This window comes from Entelurus aequoreus, linkage group LG03 (assembly GCF_033978785.1).
Source record: "Entelurus aequoreus isolate RoL-2023_Sb linkage group LG03, RoL_Eaeq_v1.1, whole genome shotgun sequence".
Lineage (NCBI taxonomy): Eukaryota > Metazoa > Chordata > Actinopteri > Syngnathiformes > Syngnathidae > Entelurus > Entelurus aequoreus.
Genome location: NC_084733.1, coordinates 44707293 through 44732575, shown reverse-complemented (window position 1 = coordinate 44732575; position 25283 = coordinate 44707293). Strand labels below are relative to the sequence as shown.

General features: G+C 40.6%; 2 protein-coding genes and 1 long non-coding RNA gene across 9 annotated transcripts in view; 2 read left to right on the top strand and 1 right to left on the bottom strand.

Annotated features, from left to right (window-relative positions):
- Positions 1-4884, top strand: part of LOC133645674 (cytospin-A-like) — a 67587-nt gene extending 62703 nt beyond the window's left edge. For all 3 annotated transcript variants that reach the window (XM_062040529.1, XM_062040527.1, XM_062040526.1), the window contains one exon: positions 3583-4884. In XM_062040529.1, the coding sequence (XP_061896513.1) occupies positions 3583-3672 (90 nt within the window). In that variant the 3' untranslated portion in view covers positions 3673-4884. The remainder of the gene's footprint in view (positions 1-3582) is intronic.
- Positions 4885-10497: 5613 nt separating this feature from the next.
- The window catches only part of cd109 (CD109 molecule), a 77116-nt gene continuing 62330 nt past the window's right edge, over positions 10498-25283 (top strand). Inside the window, exons 1-13 of one of the 5 annotated variants that reach the window (XM_062041893.1) lie at positions 10498-10840; positions 10939-11096; positions 11551-11579; positions 11684-11917; positions 12005-12121; positions 12199-12238; positions 14487-14568; positions 14656-14743; positions 15101-15212; positions 15289-15398; positions 15498-15689; positions 15798-15896; positions 15982-16044. In XM_062041893.1, coding sequence (XP_061897877.1) covers positions 10773-10840; positions 10939-11096; positions 11551-11579; positions 11684-11917; positions 12005-12121; positions 12199-12238; positions 14487-14568; positions 14656-14743; positions 15101-15212; positions 15289-15398; positions 15498-15689; positions 15798-15896; positions 15982-16044 — 1392 coding nt within the window. In that variant the 5' untranslated portion in view covers positions 10498-10772. Of the gene's footprint in view, positions 10841-10938; positions 11097-11550; positions 11580-11683; positions 11918-12004; positions 12122-12198; positions 12239-13837; positions 13908-14486; positions 14569-14655; positions 14744-15100; positions 15213-15288; positions 15399-15497; positions 15690-15797; positions 15897-15981; positions 16045-25283 lie in introns of those variants that run through there. The other 4 variants (XM_062041889.1, XM_062041890.1, XM_062041891.1 and 1 more) reach the window with 4 other exon arrangements.
- Positions 14867-25283, bottom strand: part of LOC133646488 (uncharacterized) — a 10988-nt gene continuing 571 nt past the window's right edge. The window contains exons 2-3 of the long non-coding RNA XR_009825300.1: positions 15489-15624; positions 14867-15172 (exon numbers count right to left, since the gene is read on the bottom strand). This is a non-coding gene — a long non-coding RNA (uncharacterized LOC133646488). The remainder of the gene's footprint in view (positions 15173-15488; positions 15625-25283) is intronic.

The window sequence follows — 25283 nt, the reverse complement described above, 5'->3', positions numbered from 1 at the left end:
ATGCTTAAAATGACTAAAATACGTCAATATTAAAAGTTATTACAGTTGTGCCTCCTACTACATTATATATATACTTAAAATGTGTATATAAAACGTTAATGAAGGTTTTTGGATGTTTTTTAGAGTGCTTTATAGGCAGAATAGAGCAAATTCCATTACCTCCATTGTTAGCTGACTTTTGCTGGCCTTTATTTACGACTTAGAATGCATTAAAAAAATGTTTTTAAAACATCTATATTCTTGTCTCACATAAAGATTGTCAATAATGGGCAAAATTCCCAAAAAGTGCAGATTCCCTTTTACTCACTTAAAGGAGCCCTGTTATGCAAAACCAGTTTACCTTATTGGTACTTGATGTTGTGTATTTGGGATCTGCATGAGTCCTGAAAATTGGAAATCAGATCGTGGAGGCTTTGCGAATAATTTATAAAACAATATTTCCCTCCTTCATATTTCCGAGAAACAAGTGTACGCCGCCTTCCGCCCGATTGTAGCTGAGATAGGCTCCAGCGCCCCCCGCAACCCCGAAGGGAATAAGTGGTAGAAAATGGATGGATGGATGGAAGTTGTTGGAATTTGCCCCATTGGTGACATTTTTCCCATTAGTGACGTCAGCGGATTATCCATTTATGGTAGAGAATTAGATTCACCCAAAGTGTTTAGCACGTGTCTGCCATTGTAGTCAGATTATGTAGTCAATAAGATCCTCATTTTTCTCAATTCTCTTGTTATGGGGCAGACTGGTTTGTACATGCACATGCATCCTCCACTGTTGCCCACAAAACAGTGCATCCTTAAAGTGGAACTGCACTTTTTGGGGAATTTTACCTATTGTTTACAATCATTATGAGAGACATGGAGATAGATGTTTTTTTTTTTTTATGCATTCTAAAAATTAAATAAATGCGATCAAAAGTCTGCTTACAATGGAGCCTATGGGAGTCGCTCAATTCTGACTATAAAGCCCTTAAAATATATCCAATCACCTCCATCGAGGTTTTATATACATGATGGAAGTATATATGTAATGTAGTAACGGGAAAATGTATAATAAGATTTAATATGTTCGTATTTTGATCATTTTAAGCATATGCGGCGCATTCCTTTCAAAAACACATCACGATGTTAACTTTTTTTTTTTTCATCACTGATTTCTGCTCACTGCAGACTTTATGGGAGCCAACAAACATAATGAAATATCACTTACTGTGCAAGAGCTGCTGTCAATGGGATGCTGACTGCTGGGATGTTCAAATATTCCTATTTAGATGAAGAATGTCTACTTTCCAGTTGAGATGCATGATTTATGATCTAGAATAAACTTACAAGTAAGTGAGGAGCAGCAGACCACTCGATGATGTAAACATAGGGACAGACGTTATCACACACATGTCGCTGCTATAAAAAGTTTGTCTGCGTTAGCGCTTATAAAAACAATACTACTGATACTTGGTTAATATTCAAGTCACAAAATGTATTATTGGCGCTTTTTGAATGGTTATTTATTGTATTTTATAAGAGGAATAGAGGACCTCCCTTTGGCTCTGCTGTAAGCTGACTTTTATTTACATCTATTCACGAGTTAAAATGCCTTAAAAAAATCCATCTGTCGCCATGTCTTTCATAATGATTGTGAACAATAGGCAAAATTCCAAATAAAAGTGTAGTTCACCTTTAAGCAATGGTCAGAGGCGGCTTGAAAATGGTCTGTAAAACATAATTCATAAAACGATAACATACAAAACCTCAATATAATTAAGCATGTCATTGCAGAGAGAGGGGCATTTTGCATATTTGGGATGAATTAGAACTATTAGTATTAACGATATTACTAAGGCAAGAAACCCAACTCACATCTTCGAATGCATTGTCTCCAATATGCAAGTTGATTTTCTGATGGTACCTTGGAGCATTATGTAACTTGACTTCCATAAACAATTAACCTGTGGAATCATTCAGTACGTGTCCATGCACTAAATTAGTCAGATTTCTCAAGTAGTTTGGCTCTAAATAAGCCTCCTACAGCCCATGGAAACACCTTAATGCGATCGGGTTTGGGTTTTGAAAAGTCAGACTAACACACCTGGATTTAGCAATTGGAAACCAGATTTCTCAAGGGAATGTGTGCGGCCTGAGAGGACCCTTCGGATCGCGCATGCACCAGTCCCAATGCGCGGGATACAACCCAGAAGCAGATACCATTCAATAAAAACATAGCAAAAATTGTAATGAAGAGGAGACTGTTTATTTGATTCACAAATTAAAAGAACATAACATTTTCAAGTGCATCGATGGGAGGAAAAACACCCAGATTTGTTTAGGAAGGTAGCTAAGGAAATGTAAAATGCCGGCTTAATTCGGACTCCCGTACAAAATACAAATGAGTGAAAGATAATGAGGCAGGTATATTAAAGGCGAATAATAAAACGTACAGAAACCTCTTCACACTGCATTTTTGCAGTGCAAACTGATTAACAATAACTTTGTATTCCAACTGGCAAGATAGTTCAGAACAATAACAACCTTCATCTGGAACAGTATCATTCGGGGCACAAATTATGTTTTCCCCCAGATTTAAAACTCCTTCCATCAATCCACACAGCCTTATGAAAGAACTCTGAGACATTCAAAAGTTTTGTTTCCATGATTCTTAGTCCGAAAATTCCTTCGAAAAAACTCTGCCGCCAGTCTTTCTTTGCCCTCCCCCATACATTCTTGGTAGTAGCGTCATATTCGTAGCGCAATCTAAGATAATTTCTTGATACTGTCTGCTATTTAACATCAGCATACCCATTAGAGACATAATATTTGTAATCTGTGTAAATATTACAGCGGACATCACTTAAAACAAGTTGTAAGGATCAACAGTTGGCTAGTGTGACGTCATATGTCAACCGGAAAAATAAATAATTTATCCGCACTAAAATTAAATTAGCGCCCCCCCAGTGTACGGGAGGCACATGGCGTATGACCAATAGTCGCATTAGAGAGTGTGCTTGGACACTTGGACTTCACACATAGGTGTAGAAATACAAAAACTGAACTTTTTGAGAAATCAGACTAGTTTAGTGCATGGAAACATACTGATTGTATTTATGATGTAAAGGTGGGAAGCCTGTGAATTTGTTGCTCGGGTGAATGTAAAGGTATTTATCTAATATAATAACAAAAACTTTCATTAAATACAAATGCTGATTTTATTTATTTAAAATTCTAACTCATAAATATTATTTGGTTTGTCAAACAGTTTTGCTCATATTAATGGACAGAAAAATGCTGACGTTATGGTACAACTGCTAGCTGGCTCTAAGAAGCAAATCTGGAATCTGGTTGGTTAAAGGAAAAGCTCTAATAATTTTTTAAGTGACATCAGTCCTGTACTACTGATTCTGAATGCTCTGGGCAAATTAAATTGTCACGGCAATTGGGCAATAGACAGGCTACAAAATGTAAATACCAGTAATAGACTGCTATATTATGTAATGTTTGCTAGATTTTAAGGTAAGTGCTTCTAATGAAAATACCTTGTTGTCACTGACAGCCCACCACTGCTATTAATCAGTTAAACGTTTTGTTTAACAGACCGTAGAGGAGATGCTGCGAGCAGGCGGTCCTGACTGGCAACGGGTCCTGAGCTACGTGGAGAACATGTATCGTCACTTTGAAATGTGACATACTATATGGATGTACTGACAGTCCTGTCTCAAAGTAGGGAACACTACAGTATATACTATACACTATTAGCAGTCTCAGATGATGGCTCAGTTAGTGCTTAGTTGGAACTGATGTTCATTCAGCCAACGTTTACAATGTGCAGCCTTTTATACCTGAAGTGAAGCAAATCCTTACAACAAGAATATAAATGTGAGAAGGACTTGTGTCAAAATGATTGTCACATACTAAAGCAGAATCTTGAAATGTAATGTTTGCCTTGTGTGTACTATATGCAGTTGTTCATTCCAGCTGTTTAATAACACTGGAATAATTAATTTCCATACAGTATGTCTTGAAAATACAGATTGTGTGACAAAGAAGGAAAAAAAAAAAACTATATTCTACTCTACTGTATATGACCACCATTCTTGTAACGTTGAACATACATGTATGTCTAAGAAGTTTTGATACCCTGGATTTAGTTTTTATTTTACTATATTTTAGCTCTGCAAAAAATAATAAGACATTGTAAGATATTAATTGAAATATTTCCAATATTTTTATATTTTGCGTAAAATTTCCACATTAAAAATGACACAAGTGTTTATCAATGTAGGCATAATGTTATGACTGTGTAATTGATTGTATTGCATTAGATAACACTAGAAGTAGTAGCAGTTTTAGATATTGGCAATTGCCCTGAGCGGCATTCTTTAGGGGGCACCATAAGGATGGGGGGAGAAATATTTCTATTCTTCTGAGCTCAGAGCCCGGTGCCCCTCGATATTGCACACATGAGTGCTGAAAGGGGTCTGGCCGAGACCGCCAATGAAACTAGAACCGCCACCAGTTAGAAGTTACCTGAATGGTGCAAAATATTGTCTTATTTCAAAATTGTCAAATATATAAAACAACATTTTAATGTAAAAAAGGAACATACTGAATATTTGTAATCAATGTCTCCTAACAGAATTGATCAATCTTTTGCTTTTTTCTTGTGTCATGTTCCATTTTCAGAAGACACCAATTTAATAACCGTAACAAAAAAATAATCTGAATGGGGTGAATTTTTTCCATTTTTCTATTGATCAAACCATTTTCTAAATCCTTGCGTTTTGTTGTTCTTGACTCTACTCATTTGTCATTACCAGTGCCTTGCAAAAGTATTCACCCTCCTTGGAATTGTTTTTTTATTGCCTTACAACCTGGAATAAAATGGATTTGTTGAGGGTTTGCATCATTTCATTGACAGAACATGCCTACAACTTTGAAGAAGTGTTTTTTTTATTATTGTTAAGCAAACAATAAAAAGGCCATGAATAAATAAAAACTATCGCCTAACTATTCACCCCTCTAAAGTCAGTACCTTGTAGAGCCGCCTTTTGCCATTACAGCTGCAATTCACTTTTGATAAATCTTTATAATCTTGGCCAAACTTCTCCAGCCCCTTCATGTTAGATGGTTTCCGCTTGTAAACAGCAGTCTTCAAGTCAAACCAGAGATTCTCAATTCGATTGAGGTCTGGGCTTTGACAAAGCCATTCCAACACATTTGAATGTTTCCCCCAAAAGGGGAATTGCACTTTTATTTAGAATTTTGCCTATCATACTCAATCTTTATGAGAGACAAGAAGACAAGGTTTTTTTTTTTTTTGTATTCTAATTTGAAATAATCCACTCATTGCAATGCAGCTAAGGGGAGCAATCCATTCTGCATTTAAAAATGCATTCGGAAACCGCCAACAATACCTACTTTACGTTTCGTAACCTGTACAATAACCGAGCTGTAGCGACGTTGTTGTAAGACATACTTGCCAACCCTCACGTTTTTAGCGGGAGAATCCCGGTATTCAGCGCCTCTCCCGGCAGATATTTTCTCCCGAAAAACTCCCGGTATTCAGCCGGAGCTGGAGGCCACGCCCCCTCCAGCTCAATGCGGACCTGAGACTGAGTGGGGACAGCCTGTTCTCACGTCCGCTTTCCCACAATATAAACAGCTTGCCTGCCCAATGACGTCATAACATCTAGGGCTTTTAGAGAGTAGAGTGCACAACTGTGCACACAACAAGGAGACGTTCGAAGGGGAAGGTGTATGTTGCCTGTAAATATGTAGAACAGACTTCTCCATTGAACACGGTGGCCGAAATGATATACTCATGAACGGAGAAGTTAAACAGGACAATACTGCCATCTAATGGATAGCCACCGGAACACTGAAATTCAAGTATTTCTTTTATGTAAATAAAATAAATATATATATATAGCTAGAATTAATTGAAAGTCAAGTATATATATATATATATATATATATATATATATATATATATATATATATATATATATATATATATATATATGAAATACTCGAGTTGGTGAATTCTAGCTGTAAATAACCACGCCCCCAGCCACGCCCCAGCCACCCCCGACCAAGACCCCCCCCCCACCCCCCACCCCCTACCCCCCACCTCCCGATATTGGAGGTTTCAAGGTTGGCAAGTATGTTGTAAGAGCGAACGCTAAGGAGCGATCACTAAGGAACTCTTTTTCACGTTGCCTTGCAGTGGCATTAGCTGTAAGCTAGCTTTTGCGTCAGTAGCTGAATGGCTTTTGAGTTTGTAATGCACAACACAATGCAATAGGACACCAATCTGTACTGACTGAAAGACATGAACAATCATTACAGTATCTGTAAAGTAATATTTCATGTTTTGTTTGTACACAGTTAACTCGACAATGTATGCAGTTGTAATAACAAGCATTGTGTGCTGTGTGTATCACGATCAATATAAAAGTGACTCACTGGGTGGATAGTTGTCCGTTTGGTGCAGCTGGCCATGCACATTTTTTGTCCGGTTTCGTTTGGGTAAGCACGGCATTTATATCGAAATAGCTTGTCTCCAAGTTCCACCTTTACACCGTCAAGTCATACCAACCTCACTCTCTCGGTTTCCGTCTCCTGCAACGTTTCAGCCTCTCTTCGTGCTCGCTTCTATAAGCAGCAGTTATTCCTCCATATATTCAGTTTCAAAAAGATATGGTTGTAAATCCTTATTTGTCCAAAAGTAGTCCTCTTCGGGACGGTATAGCTCGGTTGGTAGAGCGGCCGTGCCAGCAACTTGAGGGTTGCAGGTTCGATCCCCGCTTCCGCCATCCTAGTCACTGCCGTTGTGTCCTTGGGCAAGACACTTTACCCACCTGCTCCCAGTGCCACCCACACTGGTTTAAATGTAACTTAGATATTGGGTTTCACAATGTAAAGCGCTTTGAGTCACTTGAGAAAAAGCGCTATATAAATGTAATTCACTTCACTTCTTCGCCATCTATTACCAAGTCTGTGTTATGTCTTGGCGTAAATGAGGACTCAGATGCAGAGGAGTGACAATTGACTCAGACCGTTATTTAGATAATTCCTTGCTATCTCTAGGACAGAGTGATTAAAGAAAGTGGCTACAAAATCTATCTATGATATATTCAAGCACCTATAGGGTATTAGCATAGGACATAAGGCAATAAACAGAAAATCACTCCATAAGGAGGAACAGGCAATAGCCAAAAAGTTCTATGAGTCGAATACACAAAAAAACCAACAATCTATAATAATCTACAAAAAGGAAATTCACTCATGCTAAAAAGTTGAGACACTGTAAACAGAAAGTATGTATAAAGTATTTGAGAAGCCTGAAAACTAAAAGCGCTCCAGAAGGAGGGAAAAAAGGAAGACAAGGCACTATGAAAATTGATACAAAAAGACTTGACCAAAAAAACTTAGCAAAAGAAAATCACTCTCTCAGAGGGAACAAAGGAATCAATAAACAAAGCGAGACAATACTTATCAAACTTGGTTGATGGCTGTGAACAAGGCTGTGGACAAGGCTGGAGGTACGTAGCGAGACGATATACTCTGGCAACAAGACAGGGGAAGACGAGGACTATATACACATGAGGGAGGGTGACACAGGTGGACACAATCAGGCAATCAGGAGAGACATCAGACCAGTGACACAGGAGGAAAGGCAAGTGGCCTGAAACGAGAGGAGGATTAGAATTTTCAAAATAAAACAGGAAGTGTGCCAGACAACCCCAAAACAGGACTTCCCTCACCACGGTGTGACAGTCTGCCATGATTAAAACGCACTCGCATTTGTTTCTGGAGGTGGGAACACACATTAGTTGCCGGAAGTCGGAAGTGTGTTGCTATGGGAACGGAAATAAATGCTCTGAGGAAATAAGTTACGGTATTGCATAAAATGACAAAAATAGGGTATATATTGTACATATTGTTATTAATGTGTCTGTTACTATATTATATATATATATATATATATATATATATATATATATATATATATATATATATATATATATATATATATATATATATATATACTAGCAGTGTGTATACAAAACTTTGATGGATGGTTTTGGAGTTGTTTCAGAGGGCTTTGAAGGCTACAACGGTGACTCCCATTCACCGCATCCTTAAGTGTTTTTTGTCATCTTTAGAATTCTAAAAAAAACAACATAAAAAACGTTTGTTCTTGTCTCTCAAACTGAGTGTGAACGATAGGCAAAATTCCCCAAAAAGTGCAGTTCCCCTTTAAATCATTTAAGTGTGGCTTTAGCAGTATGCTTTGAGTCATTGTTCTGCTGGAAGATGAACCTCCTTCTCAGTCTCAAATCACAAGCACACTAAAACAGGTATTGCTCTAGAATATCCCTGTATTTAGCGCCATTTGTCTTCTCCTCGACTCGGACAAGTTTTACCAGTCCATGCGGCTGAAAAACATCCCCACAGCATGATCTTGCCACAACAATGTTTCATTATGGGAATGATGTTCTTGGGGTGATGGGATGTGTTGGGTTGCTGCCAGACATAGCATTTCCCTTTGTGGCCGAAAAGTAATATTTTAGTCTCATCGAACCGGAGTACCTTCTGCCATAAATTTAGGGAGTCGGCCACATGCCTTTTGGCAAACTCAAAATGTGCCTTCTTATGTTTAACACTAAGTAATGGCTTTTTCCTGGCCACTTTTTCCATAAAGCCCTGCTCTATGGATTGTACGGCTTATTGTGTACCTATGCACAGATACTCCAGTCTTTGCTGTGGAACTCTGCAGCTCTTTTGGGGTTACCTTTGGTCTCTGAATAATGCCCTCCTTGCCCGCTCTGTGAGTTTTTGTGGGCAGCCCTGTTTAGGCAGGTTTGTTGTGGTCCCTTGTTTTTCCTTTTGAAGATTATGGATCTGATGGCGCTCAGGGGGATCATCAAATATCTGGATATTTCTTCATAACCCAACTCTTACTTGTGGTTCTCAAAAAAGTTGTGTTTATATTGACGGATCATGTGACACATAGATTGCACACAGGTGGTCTTCCTTTCACTAAGTATGTGACTTTATAGCAAAAGGGGTGAATACATATGCACATGCCAATTTTAATTCCTTTATTTTCTTAAACAATTTTTTTTTTTTTTTTTTTTTTTTCCTCATTTCACTTCAACAGCTTATTTTATTCTGTGCAGATCCATCACATAAAATTTAGATAATCATTTAAATTACAATTTGAAATGTAACAAACTAGGTAAAAAGCCAAGGGGTATTAATACTTTTGCAAGGCATTTACATTGTGCAAATACTCCCAAGATCAAATTTCAATTTGATCTTTTAATTTGGTAAAAACTTAAAAGCTAAGGTTCCTGAATCACATTTGTAGTAAACGTTCAGCTCTCTTAAAGTGCCATAATATATTTAAAGTGAAAGCTTCCAGTCCAGATGATTATGGTAGTAAATTATACATGCGCTGTAAATGTCTCCACACTGGTACTTAACTCAAACGCCAAGTACTGTATTTCATCAAGCTGCCTGTGTGTATTTTTATCATTTAACATGTCCAATGTACAGCTTAGCATTTTACTAATATGCACTTATGCCAGCACTTTGTCTAAGAATGTATTGTAAATATTGAATAATTGCTTACATGCATTTATTTGGTTCAGAAAAAAGTAAATTAAAGTTGCATGAAAGTGATCACAATGTGAAAAGTGGCTTAATTGTAAGTGAAATTGTGCATTTGTAGAGGCTGCACAGGCTTGCACATTTATTACTCTCATGATGACGCAGCAAATGCCTCTCATAGATATGCTCAAAATGGACTTTGTCCCCTTGGTTACACAGTATTATACATGCCAAATATTTGACAAACATTTCTTGTCAAACGTGTTAATATGTAACCAGTGTTAAAAACCAAAGGAATAAAGGTTTATCAAGAATAATAAAGTTCGACTTGTTTCCAGTCACTGGAAAAAAAAGAACATGGTGAAGAAAAGAAACTAAACTCATGGCACAATTGAACTTAAGCATCTTACAGGATGTAAAAACATGGATGTATGTGTATACAATATGGGTGCCAGCTTTTTACATAAAAACATTCAGTTTAGTTTTGATCTGACTTGGTGAGGTGCATAGAACGCTGGTTGGACGTTTGAATAGCTTGCATTGGGCTACCATCTAGTGGTTGGATGAAGTAACCAACCTGAGCCGAACTGCTCCTGAATCAACTTATATTCTATAGGTTACAACTTGAGACATTTTAAGTAAACTGAAGACTAACATTTAACGAAAAGTATTTTCAAAATCTTACAACAATTTATTTAAAACCAACTACGGCACAAAGCAAGGATAGAACAAATAATGTTTATCATCCTTCCTGTTTTACTATACAGTTGTGGTTGCATTTAACACAACAATCATCCATACTGTTCCATTTATAAATATTGTACATTCACCAAGATGTTTTAATAGGTGGTGCTGAAGGTTGTTGCATGTCCTAAAATTGACAACTTTAACAAGACAGAGATGTGGACTGTCCAAATTGACAAATGGTGAGAAAAGTCCCTCCAGGGAAAGGTGTTAAGAGGGTGTGAGGATCACATCCATTGTGTGGCAGACTATGATATGATAAAAGATATGGCTGTGTCATTTGAAACAATGTGTAAAGCCACACGAGAGCCTCCTCAGGAGGCCTTTTGTCTCGGGCAGACCTCGGACAGTTGAGCTTGTTGGCAGCCTTCATTTTCAGTTGGCAGTCCAGAGGAGCATTCTGTGAAGCAGGCGAAAGAAACATGGAGGACATGTGGGTCCTTGTGTGTTTAGGAGTTGTGTATTCTGCTCGGACCGCCTTTACTCACGAGTAAGTAACATGAATACGATCCAACCCGAGTTTCTCATGGAAAATGAACATAACTAATGTTTATGCTCTTGTTTTCATGGTCATTGCTGTCCACTTAGCGCCAGGACATTATTTGTGCTGACAGGACCTGAAGTGTTGCCTGCTGGGACATCATCTCTGCTGGCTGTCACCGTTCTCTCTAACCTTACTGTCAGGGTCAAGGCGGAAGTTTCGCATGGCAACACTAAAGTAGCCCAGACAGAGGACTTCCAAGGAGGTGACACACACAACTTTTATGGTCATTTTTTCTTTTAAAAAACTGTGTAAATATTCCCACCTGAATTGAACTAAACAAATAGGAAATAAGCTCCCTTTGGATAATTACTGCATTGGTGATTTTGCTTCAGCTGGCATCAAGTTATCAAAACCTAAATGTTGCCGTGAGTAGCTTCTCATTTGTACATAATACGCAAAGCGGGTTCTGGGCCATCTCAGGCAACTCTATTACATTTTTTGTACAAGTTTCATAAGCTGGAGATGACTAAATTGAGTCACAGGAGTGAGTTCTATAAATTAATATAAAAAACATGAAATATACTATTACCATATGGCAGTTATGCTAAAAGCATGTTTATACTAAACACATTACAGAAATAAAAAGCTAAATACCTTTTGTTGTAACCATTTATTATGTTTAAGAAACATAATGGCTAAAGTATCCTTTTTTTAAGGTGTAACTCAGCTGCTTACGCTCCCTCCAGTAAGTATTTACCTCTCATCATATACTATATGAAATCAAATCAACCAAAGGTTTGCTATTAAATGCTGCAGCTTCAATATCACATCCACTCCAAACTGTTGCAGCTTCCGGGCTCCATAACTCAAAATTCACATTTGAATTTGACGGTGACGGGCTACGATGGCGACAGCATAGTCTTCTCCAACATCACCACCCTCAGCTTCGACCTCAGGAACGTGTCCTGTTTCCTTCAAACTGAGCATTCACAATATCGTCCAGGAGACAATGTCAAAATATGGGCCGCGTGCGTTCGGTTGGATAATCGTCCATACAAAGAAAGTGTGGATATCTCCATTAAGGTAAAGGTTTTATTAGAATATTTTAGTCAGGTATTGTGTTGAAATGGTGATGGAAAATCTTACTGATGGTCTTGTGCCACTTTGAAGAATCCCAGTGGGATTGTGGAAGAAAGGCGGCAGTACAATCAAAGGATTGTGTTTCAGGAATTTCATTTATCCCAGACCCCTTCACTAGGAAAGTGGGCTGTCACCATCACAGCGCAGGTAAGTTTAAAATTGTATTTATATTCGGAATATCTAACTTTTAACTCTAAACTTTATTTTCTTGATCCTCAAAACAGCATGTGACTGAAGAGAGAACATTCACTGTGGAACATTATGGTAACCAGAATATTCACACTCATACATAATCATAGATTGGTAATGGGTTTATGTGGGTTGGACATGAATGAAAATCACATGTTTACACTTGCACAGTTCAACATTTCTAAAAAAAGAGTAGGAAGAAGCAAATTGTCATGATCTGCTTCGCCAGAGTAGGACCCCAATGCAGAGCAAAAAAATAAATAGGAATAATAACAAAAAGAACACTCAAAGAGGAGTGAGGAAAAAATAACTAAGGATGCACACTTAAGGTGTGAATAACAGAAATAGCGCACAGATGGTGTGGGGAAGTAACAGTTAACACTACAACACAAAAACAGGCTGAGTTACAGGGAATGAGAGGCGTGGGTAGAGCCAAAGCAGAAGAGATGTACACGACTGGAAGGGTGAACTATTAAGAAATCTACTGGCGCCGAGTGAAGGAACTGGAGAGCTTAAGTAGTCAGGAGGAGATAAACATCCGGTGTGCGCGCAGGTGGCTCTACCTCTTGACCCAGAAACCAGACACTGCAACAAAAAAAAGATAGGCAGCAGCAGGGCTGCCAGATCATGACAGTACCCCCCTACCCTCCTCTATAAGGTGACTCCTGATGGCGTACCTGGTTTCTCAGGATGGAGAGAGTCTAATTCACACAGGAGTAAAGGATCAAGGATACAGGAGCTGGAGACCCATATGCGTTCACAGCCCTCCCAGTCAACCAAATACTAAGCACTCCTGCCCCACCTTTTGGAGTCTAAGATGACCTTCACAGTGTAAGCAGGGTGACCATCGATCCCGCAGATCATATTGTATATACGCACGCACAGATTGTATTATACCCATACACTTCTGAATGTGCACGCACACGTTGTATGACACGCTCAGGAATCTGGATGTGCTCGTTCAAATCTTACACGGCAGCCACGTGTAAGTAGACAGCCTATGCAGGGTTCTTTCTGATTAGAGACATACAGACAACATAAAAACATATACGCCGATTCAAAACACATGCGCGAATCTGGACACACACAATTGGATCGATATACAGACACACAAATTGGTACATACGCACACAAATTGGGTTACACGCGCACATATTGAGATACACGTTTGCAAATAATTTTGCTACAATAATACTTCCATAAATGGCAAATTTAATAAGTATGTCAATCGAGGCAGTTTCGGCACGGGTAGCAAGTTCGTTCTTAATGCGACGATTTAATCCCTTGTGAAAAACGCTGCATAAATCAGCGTCACCAAATCCACTCTCTGCAACGAGGATACGGAAGTCCATGGAGTATGCAGCTACAGAGAGCTTGTCTTGTTTAAAACCTAATAGGTGCCTGCTTACCTTTCTGCTTATTAGAAGCTGATCAAAAACCTTCATTATTTTCTTAATAAACAAAGGTAATGACAAGCCCACAGCAGGAGAGTTCTTACTAACCACCCTGGCCCAAGCCAGATGTCATGTCAGGTAGCAAGCTCATGATAAAAGTTAGCCTGGTCAGTGGAATAGGAACCTGGTTGTTGGTCAAAAGCTATTAAGCACTGATGAAGAAACTGTTCGCAGAAGCTGGAATCACCAATGAAACAACGGGGTTAAGGAGTATTGGGCTCCTAAGGAGTGGAAGAAATAGCCGCTGGTGAGGGTGGAAAGGTCCCCGTCCCGGCTCAACATCCTTCCGGGTGAGTCCCGAGTGCTCGCCTGATCAACACGCTGGCTGAGGGCGCCGACGTTGGCCGAAGGCGGCCGTCAAATCACGCAACAGCTGGTCGTGATAATGAAAAGTCTGTCCAAAGCCATTGAGCGCAAAGTGGAGGGTTGGGGGCACTAACTGTGATGGTCCACTGCATTGATCCAAATACAAGGAAATACAGTATGTCAACAATTGTTTTCATATTGGAGAAATATTGGTTCATTTTGGTGTCTGCTGGTTCAAAATCAGCCATTAAGTAATCCAGCTGCTCAAAAATCTTACCATGCAGTTTGAAGACCGCCTGTCTGTAAAACAGAATCTATGCAAAATTTGGACCTAAACCCGATCATTACATTTTCTGTAGACCACAGGGACATTTTTAAATGCAGGAAAATCATAATATGACCCCTTTAAACTTACATTTGCTCAGTAAACTCCATTATCCAGTATACTCGCATTATGAAAAGTCTGGGCCTGAGCCATGACATTTTACAAAAGTAAAAGTTATTGCAGGAACTATTTCAATGTAACATTTCCATTCTTAAAACTAAAATGTCCTTTGTTGCAGAGCCCCCGCATTTTGACATGCTGGTCAAGACGCCAACACAAGTTCTAATTGGAGAGGATATCTCAGGATCAGTGAGAGCCATGTGGGTCCAGCAGTCTCAAGCATGTTGATAATACCGCATATGTACAGTACATATAGGAATGTAAACAAAATCTTCTTTTGCTTATAGTTATCCCAGTGGAAAACCTGTTAAAGGAACCCTCGTGATTTCACTCACTCAGCCATCTTCTGTGAACAACAAAACACAAACCAAAGAGGTAAACTTTGTAGTAAAGAACTGTGCTCAATGATACCGAGAAGTATTTCTAATATGGAACTTCAATAATGAACGTATGGTTGAAATAATGATTGTATCATAACTGAAGCATTATTACATCCCATGTTTTTTTTTTATTTCAAGATGGGGGAGAGTTCAACATTGTCCTTCAAATTGTTCATGCATTAATAAATAAAGATGTACAGTTGAGTCTTGAAACAAAAATGAAGGATAGTTTGGCGTTGGTGAATGTCTATGCTCTTCTGAATGAGAATTAATGAATAATGTAGTAGTATAGTAGTATTTGTTTTTGAGCATATTTTGTATACATTTGACCATTTTCCACTATTTCCCACAGCTTAATGGGTCAGTTCACTTTCTCTTCAGCAAAACTCAGCTTCCGGGCCTCCATGCACCATCAAAAGTGGACCTGGTGCACATTACAGCGTGCATCACTGACAAGTCAACAGGTTGGATGTTATGCAAATTATAGGTATACTCTATATTTGTGTGGTATACTTATATAGCTGTATCATTTCACACAAGGAATTAAAGTCAGCAGAACAGTTGCGGTCCACCTGATGAAGACCTCATTCCAGCTTAAGTTCTGTGATTTCCCACAGTCACTAAAGCCCTCTTTAACTTTCTTTACAAAAGTGGGATAATTACTCATTTGTATTGTACATATCCTCCACGTTCAGTTTAATAGCCACAAGCTACACTTTAAAGCAAGCTTCTCTGCTTACATTTCACAGCTTAGTATCTCCAGATACGATAGAAAGCCTCTGAGCCCAGTGGATCGAATGAACTCCGCTGTGGTTGACGTCACTCAGAGAACATCGATGATGGAGGCTGAAACAACCACAATGACTCTCCCTGTGCCTGAGGATGGGAAAGTCCACATTCAGTTTAAATTACAGGATGAAGTAAAGACGCTTTTAATTCAGGTGTGTATTTACCCATTCCAACAAGTACTCATAAGATGATTCGTAATGAAAACAACCTGTAAGATCCTTGGGTTTTCAGTGCATACTTAAAAAAATATTTATGCACAGGCCAAGTTTCAGTCAAGTGTAGAGACTCTGACGCTCTTCAACAACTACTCATCTCCTAGCAGCTCATATCTTGTAATCTATCCTCGCTTACCTGCAACGGTATTATTCTTTGCATATAAAAGTTAATAAAATAAACATTATAAACAAAACTATTTTTCAATTAAATACTGTTTTCATTTTCCAGGTTGGATTGCCTCTTCAGTTAGATGTGGAAAGCACATTTCAACCATCCAGCCTTCATTATGTGGTATGTTTGGTAAAATGTGTAATTCCTTATTTATCTCAAAATATATCTCTTTAATAAAATCAGATTAATCACACTGTTGAATTTTAAATATCATATTAATCACAGACAAGTACTTGCTAGGATTCATTTCTTGTGCAACCTTAAGATTGACACTTTTAGGATCCAAAAGGGTCCCACTCATACAAGTGTCATACAGTACGTCAGCAATTATTATTTTTTACTTTCAATGCTTCAGATCTATCTATTGATATAAATGTTGTATTGTTTATGGTTTTCTTATTCTTATTGATTTATGGCCTTATTGTAAATTTTTTGTTATAATGTGAATATACAAAATGTGCAATATTTCTACTATTTGAGTTTGGGTAATAACAATCCTGAATAGTTTCAATCATTTCTGACAATGTCGATTTTGATATAATAAACAAGTAGACAAAAAATCGTACATGTATATATATATATATATATATATATATATATATATATATATATATATATATATATATATATATATATATATATATATACACACACATATATGTTAGGTCAGGAAAAAACACAGAGGCTATATCATCCCTACAAGCCTGTTTTGCAGGTTTTCCTGACCTAACGTATACTCCGCTCTATCCCGGTATTGAGCACTGTATAACGGATAAACCACGGAAACCGCGACTATATATATATATATATATATGTATATATATATATATATATATATATATATATATATATACATATATATATATATATATATATATATATATATATATATATACATATATACATATATATATATATATATATATATATATATATATATATATATATATATATATATATATATATATATATATATATATATATATATATATACATATATATATATATATATACATATATATATATATATATATATATATATATATATATATATATATATATATATATATATATATATATACAGTGGGGCAAAAAAGTATTTAGTCAGCCACCCATTGACAATCAATGGGTGGCTGACTAAATACTTTTTTGCCCCACTGTATATATATATATACATATACATATATATACAGTGTATGTGGGTATATATGTATATATATATATATATATGTAACAGGGTCAATTATGTCTTGTAAATAATGTATTTTATAATGCTTTATTATTGTTATAATTACACAAAATGTGTAAGTTACATGTAAATACCTGGATATTGTTCAATGTTCTGTCAATGTGGAACCATTGTCTCGTTGTCCCTCCTACTGCAATAATTACTGTGACACCTGTCTTTTTATATGCGTTGGACACGCCTTCCAACTTCCCTTTTGTCCACGATAACGGGAGAGGTAGGCGTGCATGCGACGACAGAAACATTGTCATGTTAAGAATTTAAGTTCACTACGTTTTTCTGTATTATATTTGTGTAGGGACTTGACGATGGAAACAAAGTTATTGACGACAATTGTATGTTCTGTATTGTCATGTATGTTTATTTCACTGTTGTACGCCCTTTTGTCCACGATAACGGGAGAGGGACTTGACGATGGAAACAAAGTTATTGACGACAATTGTATGTTCTGTATTGTCAGTAAAGTGCAGCTGAGCAATCCATGGTGTCGGTCGTGTTCCATTAAAAACACACAACGCAGAGGAAAAGACCACCGGTTACACTTGGTGCCGTACGACCCGTTGCATCGCCGACCAGCGCTCGTCTGGTGCCCGGGAAAGCTGCTGGATTTCCCGCCCGCTGCACTCGGCTGCTCCTCCCTCCCTCTCCCTTCCTGTCGCCGAGGACAACGGCGCGCGCTCCCGCGTGCGCGCGAGGTGTGCTGACAAATCACGCTGTTTTAAAGTGTGTGCGCGTGATTTAAGCTTGTTTATGTTTGTGCTGGTGACTTTATAATATCCAGCTGGCACATTTTATGAACATTTTTGTGACAGTTAGTCCTGTCATAGCAGAAAGAAAAGTGGTGAATGGGCAAGCCTGTTTGTATGAGTGTTTAGTGAAGCCTTTTGATGGTGTTTTATTTTCTGTTCATCTATTAATCGGTGTGGGCTTATGAGAGGCTAGATACGCCCTAATAGCACAGGGGGGAATTTTTTTTTTTCTCATGCTACAGTGCTGTGCTATGTATTGATTTGTCAGGGGCTATTTACGGTGGGCTTTACAGTGAGTTTTTTTTTTTATGTGTCAACTTGTGTCACTATTGCCCTTGTTTTGCTATACTGCCTTCGTGGGGATTTCTCTTTGTTGTTATAGTGAAACATTTGCATAGTATTCGAGATCCCTACAATGGCTGGTCGTGGGCATAGTGTCACATTTGGAATGGGGAGGGGTAGGTTGGTGTCAAGCAGTCCTAGCTTCATGATAGACCAACCAGTTTTTAACCCGCTACTGACCCCCATCTCTAGCTCTACGCCAGTTACTCAAGCAGTGCGTGAACCCACACAAGTCATATCTGGTGATGCTTTTGGAGAGATGATCACAACTTTAGCTAAACAGATAGGAGACAACATCTCTGCCAACATCAGCATGATGCACCAGCCAAGTGCATTTCAGCCTCAGTCCACCGCTGTGAGCCCTTCCTCCAGGCATGATGGTTCGCCACAAGTGAAAGTTGTTGTGCAGCCTGACGTCAAAGCACCACCTTACTTTAGGGGCGATAATGCTGATGTGTTTTCAATTCATGAATGGGTAGATATGATGAAATGTTACCTAAATAGAGTAAAATGTGACAGTCCTCCTGAAATGTTTGAGCTAATTATGTCCAGACTAACAGGCAAAGCGAGGGATGTTGTAAAGGTGTCGCTGCGCAGCCGCCCTGAACTGAGTACAGCTGACCTGCCCACTGCAGTGTTTGACATTTTGAAAGGTAACTTCAGTGAGCTATCATATTCTAACTTGCCTATGAAAGACTTTTACTGCACTATTCCCCATTCTGGTGAGAGTGCTATGGACTATTGGATCCGTCTTAACAAGTCCATTGATGCTGCTGATGAGTGTCTCCATAGGCGGGGCAAATCTGTTGAAGACCCCAGTGCTGAAGTTGTCATGATGTTTATTAACCACTGTCCTGACCCTCATCTTGCCTTGTTGTTTCAACTAAAGACGCCTGAGCAGTGGACTGCAGCTGAGGTTCAGGAGCGTCTGGATGCTCATATAAGAAAGGTTAAAACGAGAGCAGCCCAGTCTCAATGTGTGATGGGCTTGTCAGCTTACAATCAAAGCCCAGTGACTGATTATTCTTCGCCGCAGGCTGTCTCGGTAGCACGCCAACAGTTGTTGCTTTCTGTTCCTCAACCTTCCCCTGGCCTTTCCTGCAGTCAGCCTCCCGATGCACTTGTGGCTGTCGCACATCAGTCCACCTCCCCATTCCACCCATCTTCTGCTGTCAATGTGGCGCCGGCCGCTTTTGACCCACCAGCTAACGACCCTGGTGCTCAAGTTGTGGCCATGTTTGATAAGGTTCTGTCCTTGTGCAATGCATCTTTGGCTAACAATCAAAGACCAAGAGGCCAAAGGTCAGGCACCCATCAGACTGGTCAACCCAGAAACTATCAAAGTTCTGTGGCAGTCGCATGTCGAGTATGTACTTCCAGTGAACATTCAACTCATGCACACTGTAAGCTCTACAGATTGTGCCTCAACTGTTTGAGACCTGGTCACATGAAGCGTGAGTGCCCACAGGCTTCACATTCCCCGGCTATACCGCCATCTTTTCCACCCAATGCTGATTTAAACTAACCCGCCTGTGTATTGAGAGGGGTAGCATGGGCGTTGCTAGTAGCACCCTCAGTGAAAATGAAGATGTGCAATTGACCTATATGAACTGTTGTAGTAGCCTTTCTGATGACAAAACAGTGATTGTTGTGGGTTCCCATAGAGTGGAAGGAGCTAGTGAGTTGTTTTATGCTCCAGTGTCTGTGGGGGGCCAGTCTGTTTTAAGAGGGATGCTTGATTCAGGTAGCATGTCATGCACGCTAAATGTGGAGGCGGAGTCAAAGCTTAGAGCTGTTGGGCTACTCCCTAGTCCTCGGCCTGTGCCGGAGAAGGTGGTCCTTGTTGGCTGTGGTGGCCTTATGACACAACCCAGGTGCATTTATGACCTTGAAATTGAAGTTTATGGGTCTAAGTTCATTGTGCCAACTTTACTTGTTCCAGGGCAGAAAGATGATATGATCATTGGGACCAATGTCATAAGACCCATTATACAGGCAATGAAGTCTGATAATAAGTACTGGCAGCTGGTCTGCTCCAATACTTCTGACCCCAATTGTGAACAGTTTCTTGGACTACTCAGCTGCATTACACGCTGGTCTGGTCCTGAAATGCCTGAAAAAGTTGGTACAGTCAAGCTAAGACAATCTGTCACTCTTGCACCTCAGGGAGAGTCTCTAGTATGGGGGAAACTGCCCAGCAGTGCTCCTGTGTCACCTGGGAGCACTGTCATTGTGGAGCCCACCTCTTCCCGTTCAACCCCTAGAGACATCATTGTTGGCCGGGTCGTGACACCCATGTGGGGTGATCGTTGGGTCCCAATGAAGATCCTGAACCCAACAAAGAGACCTGTGACACTGCGCCGTAACGCTAAGGTAGCAGATGTTTTTCCTTGTATTGCAATGGAAGACCTTCCTTTGTCACAGAGTGTGTGTATGCAGCAGACCTGTGAGGGAAGTGACCCAGCCTCCAAGTCAGGTACCACCTCTAATCCCCTTCAGCAGCTTAAAGACTGTGGCTTGGCGGATGTTGATCTTGAAGGCTGTGAAGTATCAGAGGAATGGAAACAGCGACTTGCTGAACTGGTCCTCACCTACGAAGATGTATTTTCTAAAGACAAGCTGGACTGTGGCGAGGCAAAGGATTTTGTCCACCGAATCCACCTCACTGATGATCGCCCTTTTAGACTCCCCTATCGCCGTGTCCCTCCAGCTCACTATCATAAGCTGAGAGAGGTGCTGTCTGAGATGGAGTTTAAAGGAATCATCAGCAAGTCAGTCAGTGAGTATGCCTCACCCCTTGTTCTAGTCTGGAAGAAGTCAGGGGAGTTGAGGATCTGCACGGACTTCCGCTGGCTTAACGCCAAGACCGTGAAGGATGCACACCCGCTACCCCACCAGGCTGACTGTCTTGCCGCCCTTGGTGGAAATGCCTTTTTCAGTACCATGGATCTCACATCGGGGTTTTACAACGTCCCCCTCCATGAGTCTGACAGGCGGTATACGGCCTTCACAACACCCTTAGGCCTATACGAGTACAACAGACTTCCCCAGGGCTTGTGCAACAGTCCCGCATCCTTTATGCGGATGATGATCAGCATCTTTGGGGACTTGAACTTTTCCAGCCTCCTCTGCTATTTGGATGACCTGCTTGTGTTTGCTCCATCCGAAGAGGAAGCCCTGAAGCGGCTGGAGAGTGTCTTCCTGCGTCTCAGAGCCAACAACCTGAAACTGGCGCAGAGGAAGTGCTACTTCTTGCGTAGGACCGTGAAGTTTCTGGGTCATGTAGTGAACAGCGGTGGTGTTGCAGTCGACCAGGAGAAAGTCAAAGTCATCTCCGCTTTTGAAAAAAAAGATCTTATGGAGGATGACGGCTGCACCCCATCACAGCGGAAAGTCAAGTCCTTCCTGGGCATGGTGCTGTACTACCAGCATTTCATCCCTGGCTGTTCTTCTCTTGCAAAGCCACTTTACACATTGACTGCAGGACAGAAGAGGAGTGCCAAGAGCTCTTTTGGGCGGAGAAGAGCAGGCACCTTCAGAAAACTGACTCCTCAGGACTGGACTTCTGCTTGTGAGAAGGCGTTTGAGGATCTGAAGAGTGCACTTCTTAATAGTGTGGTGCTGGCACACCCAGACTTTGAAAGGCCCTTCATCCTCTGCACCGATGCATCCCTTGATGGTCTGGGTGCAGTCCTGTCCCAGGTCCCTGATGGCGAAGAACGAGCGAGACCCATTGCTTTTGCAAGCAAAACTCTCAGCCGCAGCCAAGTCAACTACCCTGCTCACAGACTGGAGTTCTTAGCCCTTAAATGGGCAGTTTGTGATAAATTCAGCCACTGGCTCAAGGGTCACAGGTTTACTGTCTGGTCGGATAACAACCCCCTCACTCACATCCTGACTAAGCCAAAACTAGATGCCTGTGAGCAGCGGTGGGTCTCCAAGTTGGCTCCATATAATTTTGAAATTAAGCACATCCCTGGCAGGCAGAATGTGGTGGCAGATGCACTCAGTAGAGACCCATTTGTGACTCCTTTGAGGGAGCGGCTGCTGGGTGAGCCCTATGCTAAGCTGCTGAATCGGGTCTGTGATGTCAGTGATGGATGTGTGCAGGATGCGTTCCGCTTCACTTGCCAGCCACAATCACTGAGGTGTCATCCTCACATTGACACCATTGAAAGTTCAATGTCTGAAGAAGATGTCTCTTCAATCCTTTCTTCTTTGGATGAATGGGACAGTGCTCCTCGCCAGCGTGCTACCTCACTAGCTGACCACCTCACAACATTGGAACCTCCTGGCCAAGACACTTTGCCTTCCCTATCACTTGCTGACCTTCAGTCTCACCAACAAAGAGACCCAGTCATCTTAAGAGCTACTTATTATGTTGATAGAAAACGCAGGCCCTCCAGACGCGAACGTTGTAATGAAAATCAGACAACTCTGAGAGTCTTGAAACAGTGGGATAGGCTGATACTTCTGGATGGCATCCTCTATAGAGTCACAAAGGACCCTTTGACCAAGAAAAAGAGGTACCAGTTTGTTGTGCCAGAGTCCTTGAAGGCAGACGCACTGTCTGGCGTTCATGACCAAGCTGGTCATCAAGGTCAGCCCCGCACTCTTGCTTTAGCTCGCCACCGCTTTTTCTGGTATGACATGGAGAAAGATGTCCGCAGTTACGTGAAACAGTGCCGCAGGTGTGTCCTTAGCAAGACCCCCGAGCCTTCAGCAAGGGCCTCGCTACAAAGCATCAAGACCTCTGCTCCCCTAGAGCTTGTGTGTGTTGACTTTTGGACAGCTGAAGACAGCCACAACAAATCTGTGGATGTTCTTGTAGTCACTGATCACTTTACGAAATTGGCACATGCTTTTCCTTGTCAGGACCAGACTGCAAAGAGGGTTGCTAGGAAATTATGGGACAGCTTCTTCTGCATTTACGGCTTCCCCCAGCGCCTTCATTCAGACCAGGGTGCAAATTTTGAAAGTGAACTGATTGCTGAACTCTTGATGTTGTCAGGAGTTGACAAGTCTCACACTTCCCCCTACCATCCTATGGGAAACGGTGGGACGGAGCGGTTTAACCGAACCTTGGGCAACATGTTGAGATCATTGCCCCCTCGCTCCAAGCAGAAATGGCCCCAAATGATCCAGACAATGACTTTTGTGTATAATTGCACTGTGCATGAGACGACTGGGTTTGCGCCGTTTTATTTGATGTTTGGGAGAACCCCGAGATTGCCGGTAGATCTCCTCTTTAAGAATGTGTTTCGGGATGAGACTGTGTGTGACTATAACATATATGTAAAGTCCCTTTTAGAGGACCTGCATTGTGCCATGACGCTTGCCCAGAAGAACTGCTCTGCTGAGCAGAAGCATCAGAGCAACCAGTACAACAGAAAGGTCAAAGGTCAGCCTCTTTCACTTGGTGACCAGGTGCTGTTGGCAAACAAAGGTGTCAAAGGGAAGCGTAAACTTTCTGACAAGTGGTTGCCTGTTATACACACTGTGGTGGCCTCAAAACCCGACTTGCACATCTACCGGATCAAGGATCCAGAGGGGAATGAACGGGTTGTTCACCGTAACCTGTTGCTCCAGGTTAACTTCCTGCCGTTAGATGGAGCTTTGGATGATGATGCTGGACCAGTGGTCATGCCTGCCACAGCAGTATTTGATGGGTGTGAGTCAGAGGTGTCGGATACAGCAGCTGCAACTGTTGGGACATCCCATGCTGGTTCACTCTTGAGTGCTGATGCTTGTGATGATGGCCGTACTGCCTCATGGGTCCATGAGCAGTCTTCCTTTGATGAGCCTCAGTGTTCAGAGTCTGCTGAAGTAGTCTCCCCTACAGACAGTGGCCATATTGCTGCTCTGGATCCCCCGATAGCTCTACCTGCTCCCTCACTGCAATTAGTCCCAGTTGGTCCACCTCAAACATCTGGTGCTGAGAACCAATTTGCCTCACGGTTTGGCAGAGTCATTAAACCTGTTTACCGTTTAATAGAGTCCCTGGTTCAACTTGAGTCCATATTAGGGGTCGAGCCAGGCTCCCATACTGTTATTAATGTGTGAGATATGACCAGAAAGCTGTTTTATGCTGCTCTTTGTGTCGACTCAATGTTCTGATAAACTAATGTTTCCCTACTCACCCACAATGTTTGGCCTGTGTATGTGTGGTGTATAAGGCACCTCACCTTGTCTATAGAGTACTATGAGTTCTTGCTAGGCGCCAAGCAAGTCTCTTGTTCTCTTATCCTTTAAATAGGAAGCGTATATTGTTGTTTAATGCAAATTTGTGATTTTCATGGCCATTGTGTTTACACATGCGTACTGTTCTTGCAAACCAGACTTTTGTGTAATTCTTGGGGGGTGAGTGTAACAGGGTCAATTATGTCTTGTAAATAATGTATTTTATAATGCTTTATTATTGTTATAATTACACAAAATGTGTAAGTTACATGTAAATACCTGGATATTGTTCAATGTTTTGTCAATGTGGAACCATTGTCTCGTTGTCCCTCCTACTGCAATAATTACTGTGACACCTGTCTTTTTATATGCGTTGGACACGCCTTCCAACTTCCCTTTTGTCCACGATAACGGGAGAGGTAGGCGTGCATGCGACGACAGAAACATTGTCATGTTAAGAATTTAAGTTCACTACGTTTTTCTGTATTATATTTGTGTAGGGACTTGACGATGGAAACAAAGTTATTGACGACAATTGTATGTTCTGTATTGTCAGGTATGTTTATTTCACTGTTGTACCGCCCTTTTGTCCACGATAACGGGAGAGGGACTTGACGATGGAAACAAAGTTATTGACGACAATTGTATGTTCTGTATTGTCAGTAAAGTGCAGCTGAGCAATCCATGGTGTCGGTCGTGTTCCATTAAAAACACACAACGCAGAGGAAAAGACCACCGGTTACATATATATAGATATATATATTTCTATATATAGATATATATATATATATAGATATAACTAGAGATATATAGATGCACATATATATATATATATATATATA